The 7386-nt window shown below is 50.3% G+C and overlaps 1 protein-coding gene across 2 annotated transcripts; it reads left to right on the forward strand.

Moving 5' to 3' along the window:
* Positions 1 to 754: 754 nt before the first annotated feature.
* LOC138722341 (zinc finger protein ZFP2-like) lies at positions 755 to 4534 on the forward strand. 2 transcript variants are annotated; one of them, XM_069860405.1, is made up of 2 exons: positions 755 to 943; positions 2163 to 4534. In XM_069860405.1, exon 2 carries the CDS (start codon positions 2177 to 2179, stop codon positions 3596 to 3598), a length of 1422 nt encoding a protein of 473 aa, XP_069716506.1. In that variant the 5' UTR covers positions 755 to 943; positions 2163 to 2176; the 3' UTR covers positions 3599 to 4534. The 2 variants fall into 2 exon arrangements, with proteins under 2 accessions (XP_069716506.1, XP_069716514.1); XM_069860413.1 differs by having other exon boundaries at positions 2166 to 4534.
* The last annotated feature ends 2852 nt before the right edge of the window (positions 4535 to 7386 follow it).

Consider the following 7386-nt stretch of genomic DNA (forward strand, 5'->3'; position numbering starts at 1 on the left):
TTCTGCTCTGAAAAAAGACCCTTGAGAAGTGGGATTGCATGTTGGATGTCAAAATTGGCCAGACTAAATCATCGCAGTGTTCATGCATGAACAGGTGTGTGTGACTGTTGTTTTCTGCTCACTGACAGCCCTGTAAATTCTAGGTGGAATGAGGCAGCCAAATTGTCATTTTTCTGGAGCACAGGACAGGAAATGCTGCCTTTGGGCTGCTCCTCTTAATAATGTCTGAGCAGATGAAAATCTCTTCTCTCACCCAGACCTGTGCGTGCCTGGCTGAGCCACTGAGAGCAACCATGCAAAATCCTCCTCTGGTCAAGGCAGTAAATGGGACTCCAAACAGATGTGGAAAGCAGCCTTGTTATGAAGGCAGCATTTCCTCTGCCTGCAGAACAGAACTGCATTAACTACATTATGTTCTCTTTTAATTCACTAGGAAGAAAGGTGATGGAAAGAAAAAGGTTTGAGGGATCAATACATTCTTATACAAAACTCAGTAGGAGGCTTTTTTGGTCTGGAAGTGCAGCAGGAGGATCACCCAGACAGATATTTGCAAGGAGGCAGCAAGCTGGCAGGCAGCTCCGTGCAGCATGTGTAGTTGACCCTGTCTTTGTTACACGAGCTGGCTGCGGTTTTTGTTACATGAGCTGGCTGCAGTTATTGGACCTGAACAGTGGTGTCATGGTTTGCGTGGCAAAGCAGGCAGTGACCCTGACTCATGTTTCTGGCTGTCATTTTCTTCTGGTTGCTTTTGTCTCCTAAATACTTACTCTCCTGTAATCTCACTCTACAGCACCACTATGACAGGTATTTATTACATTTGTTTTCTTTCCTCTGATCAGGATCTGCAGTCCCTGACTTGGCTCTAACTTCCTGGATGAAGTGAAGAGAAACAGCTTTGTGCTCAGAAGCAGGTAAACACAGAGACAGAGAGATTGCTCACAAGGTGAGAAATTGAATAGAACATGTCTGAGAAGGGAAGAAAAGAGCTGAATGCTGAAATTTGGCATGTACTGTGCTGCACGCTCTGCACTCCTCCTGCCTCTTCTGCTCCCATCCTATATAGATTCTGCTTTCAGGAAGATTCATAGGCAGGGTATGATAAAGATGGAACACACTCCTGGGGAATCTAATACCCTTTCAAAAAGAACCTATCCAAAAGGAAATAAAATGCTATGTATTTTTCAGCAAAGACTATACTCGGAGTGTTAGAAGGCACAACTAACCAAAGTGCGGCTTTTTCTTCCTTTCACACTGACAGTATTTCTTATGTTTTATTGGTCATTTTGCTGCCTTGGGGTGCGTGTCTTCAGCCAGTACTATACATTTATTTGTACTAAAAACGTTTCTCAGCCCTGAGTGTTGTAAAGAAACCCTGTGGAAATCAGTATAAGCAGTGTGGTGTAAGAGGATGGTGTTAACCCCGAGAGCAGTGCCATCCACCTAATCAGCTTTCCTCATGTGCCAGGATCCATTTCCAAGGTGTGTTCTCCATATGACTGAAAGTAATAAAAAAGCAGGAGCCTCTGTATGTTTCAGTCTAAATGTTAATTTCCATGCCTGATTAATAAAACAGTTTATCATTCCACTCACTTGCCTATCTGTTCTGTGGACGAAATCTAGATACAGCTTGCTGCAGTATATGTAGAGCTTTCTTTTTAAGGAAAAGGGCTATGGCTGGAAACGAGAAAGAAAAGAGTCTGCTTGGCAGGGTGGATGTTCCTGTGGTGTTGGCTGCTTCCTTCCTTGATTAAGCATGGGAATGCTTATAGAAGAGCAGTGATTCATAGGCCGTGGGAGGAGAAGTAGTTATGATGGGGAGAGAGGATTGATGGGGAGAGTGGATGATGTTCCTCTAACCTCGCTAGAGATGGAAGTTTTGAGGACAACCAAGTGACAGGTTTTGTCCTTTAGGGGTTTGACTTTATGACAGAGAACCCTCTCTGTAATCTGCACCACAGTGTCTGCCTATCCTCGGGTCATACTCCTTTCCTTTGCTCCTCAGTCTCCGTGCCCTCACTGCCCAGAGAAGATGCTGAGGGGCTGGCTCCTGTGCTCTTGTTTAATAGTGTCTGACAGGCAGCGGGTCTCTGCAGTTGCCCTGTGTGGACTTTCTCCTGAAGCAGGAGCAGGTTATTCATTGCTAGTTCCTCTGTTCACTCCAGCAGGTGACAGGACCATGGGTGACAGTCAGAGAGGCAAGATTCAAGAACAGAGTCCTTCAAGAGCTGAACTGCATCTGTTCCCCTCCAGAAAGCTCACAGGAGAAACCTTCCAGGATGCCAATCAAAGGTGGGACCACAGGCAGGAGTTGGATACAGAAAGTGAGGTGGAGACACCTTTTGGAAAGAAAGGGGGAATGGTACCTCCCTGTGGGGTGGAAGTCTGGGAGTGCGAGGACAGTAGTAGAGCCCACATCAGTAAGGTTATCCTTGCTGAGGAAAAGCCAGAACCACCCGTGTGTGGGAACAGTGCCGTTTGGATTCAGCAGGTGATTGAGAAAACCTACGAGTGTCCTGAGTGTGGAAAGAGCTTCAGCCGGAGCTCATACCTGAGCCAGCACCAGAGGATCCACCTGGCAGAGAAACCCTTCAGCTGCTCTGAATGTGGGAAGAGTTTCACCCGCAACTCGGACCTGATCAAACACCAGCGGATCCACACTGGTGAGAAACCCTACCAGTGCAATGAGTGTGAAAAGACCTTCAGCCAGAGGTCCAATGTGATCAGGCACCAGCGGACCCACACGGGAGAGAGGCACTACCAGTGCAATGAGTGTGGGAAGAGCTTCAGCCAGAATTCGCATCTCATCGTCCACCAGCGAAGTCACAAGGGTGAGAAACCCTTTAGCTGCCCCCGGTGTGAGAAGAGCTTTAGCGACCGCTCCTCTCTGATCATACACCGGAGAGTCCACACTGGAGAGAAGCCCCACAAGTGCAAGGAGTGTGGGAAGCATTTCCGGGACAGCTCAGCCATCATTCGGCATCAGAGGATCCACACGGGAGAGAAACCATATGAATGCACCGAGTGTGGCAAAACCTTCCGTCAGAGCTCCTCACTGGTGACTCACATGCGAACACACACGGGTGAGAAGCCCTACAAGTGCCCCGTGTGCGGGAAGAGCTTTAGCCAGAGCTCGGCGCTCACCACTCATCAGCGGATCCATGGGGGGAAGGCTTTGCCGATGTACCACGGCAGCCTCCCGCCCAACCCCTACCAGTGCGCTGAGTGCGGCCGGAGGTGCAGCGACCACTCCACTCTGGCCAAGCACCAGACCACGCACGCTGAGGAGCGGCCCTACATCTGCGTGGAGTGCGGGGACAGCTTCTGTCGGAGCTCAGCTCTCAGCGTGCATCTGAGGATCCACAGTGGGGAGAGACCCTACAAGTGCGAGGAGTGTGGAAAAATGTTCAGGCACAGCTCAGCCCTCACTGCCCACTTGAGGATCCATGCAGGAGCCAAGCCCTACCAGTGTGGCGAGTGTGGGAAAAGCTTCCGGAAAAGCTCAACGCTTAAAGTCCATATGAAAATCCATGTGGCCAAGAAACCCTACAAGTGTACGGTGGGTAGGAGAATGCTCACTTCCCACTCATTTCTGCCATAGGGCTGGAGCCTGTGTTTGGATCTGGAATCAATAGCGGTGCTTGAGAGTACCTGAAAAAGGTGGATGATGAGAACCACAGTGGGAAGAGACTGATTGGAGAAACAGTAACTCTGGTGGAAGGGTAAGATGCTTAACCCCAATGGCACAAAACCCTCTAGGAGGTCTGGAAGCAAGGAGTTAGTCCTGAGAGCCAAGCACTGGTGGTTTAGTAGGAGTGCTGAGAGCCTGAGGAAGGGCCACCAGCTTCTGGGTGAATTGGGGACTGTGAATATACAGTAGAGTAAGAACTGGGAGAATCAGGCTTGTAAAATGACTTCTCAACTAAAAGTGAAGATCAAAACAAAAAGTTCCAGGTTGTTTCTGACTCAAAACTTTGGCTTGTTAGACACTGCAGTAGTCTTAGGAACTCTTTTATTATTACCTGCCATTATTTTTCATGAGTGTAGTAAGTTTACCTGGTGTTTGACAAGGCGTTTCCAAATCTTTTGATTGCAAGACACTGGAGCTGAACTTCAATCTATTTGTCTTTTCTTTATCTTTTCCAAATGTTACATGGGACAAAGAATTCCTGCCTCCGCATGCAAAGCCTGGCTGGCATAACACCTGAGGAACATAAAACTGAGATGGCTGTTCCCAGAAAACATGGGTGCACAAGCATTTCCAGTTGGAACACTGCCCATTACAAATTCGTGGCAGCTTCTCCTAAATTTGCCTTCTCTAGTACAAAACGCCCTCCAGCTTGGAACAGCAACAAACGTGGGCAAAAATGTGGCCTTGCCGTATTTAACCAAAAAAATATCCCCTCCACCTCAAGATGCCGTAGTCTGAGTTAGTACACGCTGAATTCCTACTGGTGGTCCAGAGACTGTTTGCAGTTTTCTAGTCCTTCCTATAATGGATATTCTTTAGCCCACTATTGTTTGTAAAGTATTAACATTTGAAGCTCATTGTTAACAGTTAGACATTACTACATTTGCATTTATTATTATATAATGACTGTTTTACATAAGCCTCCTCTATACTGTTGCTATGTTTTATTACTAGCTATGTGTTTCCATCTTAAATAAACCCTTTATTTCTCTGTATAATCCAGTTTTCTGTTCTTGCATATGATGGAAGTAACATTGTAAATGGAGTGTGTGTGTGTGTCTTGTCTGTCTGTCTGTGTGTCACCCCTGCTCTGAGGAGCCAGTCTGTCTGTCTGTGTCTGTATGTGTTTGTGTGTCACTGTGTGTGTCACCCCTGCTCCAAGGAGCAGGTCTCTCTGTCTGTCTTTGTGTTGTGTCCTGTGTGTGTTTGTACCCCCTTGCTCCAAGGAACTGGTCTGTCTGTCTGTCTGTGTCACACCTGCTCCAAGGAGACAGTCTGTCTGTGTGTGACCCCTGCTCCCTGTGCCAGTTTGTCTGCATCTGTGTCACCCTTGCTCTGAGGAGCTCGTCTGTCTGTGTTTTTCACCACTGCTCCAAGGAGCCATTCTGTCCGTCTGTCTGTCTGTGTCTATATGCATGTGTGTGTGACTGTGTGTCACCCCTGCTCCAAGGAGCAGGTCTCTCTGTCTGTCTGTCTGTTTGTCATGTTGTGTCTGTGTGTGTCTCTGTCCCCTGCTCTGAGGAACTGCTCTTTCTGTCTGTCTGTGTCACCCCTGCTCCAAGGAGCTGCTTTGTCTGTGTGTCACCTCAGCTCTGAGGAACCAGTCTGTCTGTCTGTCTCTCTGTGTGACTCTGTGTGTCACCCCTGCTCCAAGAAGCCAGTCTCGCTGTGTGTCTGTGTCTGTGTGTCTTGTCTCTCTGTCTGTGTGACTCTGTGTGGCACCCCAGCTCCAAGGAGCCTGTCTATCTGTCTATGTGTGACCTTAGCTCCAAGAGGCCTGTCTGCCTGTCTGTGTCACCCCAGGTCCAAGAAGCCAGTCTGTCTATCTGTCTATGTCTTAGCTCCAAGGATTCTGTCTGTCTGTCTGTCTCTGTGTCACCCCAGCTCTAAGAAGCCAGTCTGTCTGTCTGTCTGTGTCACCCCAGCTCCAAGAAGCCAGTCTGTCTGTCTGTCTGTGTCACCCCAGCTCCAAGAAGCCAGTCTGTCTGTCTGTCTGTGTCACCCCAGCTCCAAGAAGCCAGTCTGTCTGTCTGTCTGTGTCACCCCAGCTCCAAGAAGCCAGTCTGTCTATCTGTCTATGTGTCACCCTAGCTCCAAGAAGCCAGTCTGTCTGTCTGTGTGTGTCACCCCAGCTCCAAGAAGCCAGTCTGTCTGTCTGTCTGTGTCACCCCAGCTCCAAGAAGCCAGTCTGTCTATCTGTCTATGTGTCACCCTAGCTCCAAGGAGCCTGTCTGTCTGTCTGTCTGTCACCCCTGCTCCTAGGAGCCAGTCTGTCTGTCTGTCTACCTGTCTGTCACCCCTGCTCCTAGGAGCCAGTCTGTCTGTCTGTCTACCTGTCTGTCACCCCTGCTCCTAGGAGCCAGTCTGTCTGTCTGTCTACCTGTCTGTCACCCCTGCTCCTAGGAGCCTGTCTGTCTGTCTGTCTACCTGTCTGTCACCCCTGCTCCTAGGAGCCAGTCTGTCTGTCTGTCTACCTGTCTGTCACCCCTGCTCCTAGGAGCCAGTCTGTCTGTCTGTCTACCTGTCTGTCACCCCTGCTCCTAGGAGCCAGTCTGTCTGTCTGTCTACCTGTCTGTCACCCCTGCTCCTAGGAGCCTGTCTGTCTGTGTCACCCCAGCTTCAAGAAGCCAGTCTGTCTGTCTGTGTCACCCCAGCTCCAAGAAGCCAGTCTGTCTGTCTGTCTGTCTGTCTATGTGTCACCTTAGCTCCAAGGAGCCTGTCTGTCTGTCTGTCACCCCTGCTCCTAGGAGCCAGTCTGTCTGTTTGTCTACCTGTCTGTCACCCCTGCTCCTAGGAGCCTGTCCGTCTGTGTCACCCCAGCTCCAAGAAGCCAGTCTGTCTGTCTGTCTGTCTGTCTGTCTGTGTCACCCCAGCTCCAAGAAGCCAGTCTGTCTGTCTGTCTGTCTGTCTATGTGTCACCTTAGCTCCAAGGAGCCTGTCTGTCTGTCTGTCTGTCACCCCTGCTCCTAGGAGCCTGTCTGTCTGTCTGTCTGTCTGTCACCCCTGCTCCTAGGAGCCAGTCTGTCTGTCTGTCTACCTGTCTGTCACCCCTGCTCCTAGGAGCCTGTCTGTCTGTCTGTCTGTCACCCCTGCTCCTAGGAGCCAGTCTGTCTGTCTGTCTACCTGTCTGTCACCCCTGCTCCTAGGAGCCTGTCTGTCTGTGTCACCCCAGCTTCAAGAAGCCAGTCTGTCTGTCTGTCTGTCTGTCTATGTGTCACCTTAGCTCCAAGAAGCCAGTCTGTCTGTCTGTCTGTCTGTCTATGTGTCACCTTAGCTCCAAGGAGCCTGTCTGTCTGTCTGTCACCCCTGCTCCTAGGAGCCTGTCCGTCTGTGTCACCCCAGCTCCAAGAAGCCAGTCTGTCTGTCTGTCTGTCTGTCTGTCTGTGTCACCCCAGCTCCAAGAAGCCAGTCTGTCTGTCTGTCTGTCTGTCTATGTGTCACCTTAGCTCCAAGGAGCCTGTCTGTCTGTCTGTCACCCCTGCTCCTAGGAGCCGGTCGGTCTGTCTGTCTGTCCGTGTCACCCCAGCTCTAAGAAGCCAGTCTGTCTGTCTGTCTGTCACCCCTACTCCAAGGAGCCTATCTCTCTGTCCGTCTGTCTGTGTAGCATCCCACCCCCGAGGGGCCTGTCCGTCCGTCTCCCCTCCCCTCCCGCCGGTGCAGCCGCCGCCCCTTCCGCGCGGGTGTCGGGGCGGCGCGGG

Source organism: Phaenicophaeus curvirostris, chromosome 1 (assembly GCF_032191515.1).
Source record: "Phaenicophaeus curvirostris isolate KB17595 chromosome 1, BPBGC_Pcur_1.0, whole genome shotgun sequence".
NCBI classification, from domain to species: Eukaryota; Metazoa; Chordata; class Aves; order Cuculiformes; family Cuculidae; genus Phaenicophaeus; species Phaenicophaeus curvirostris.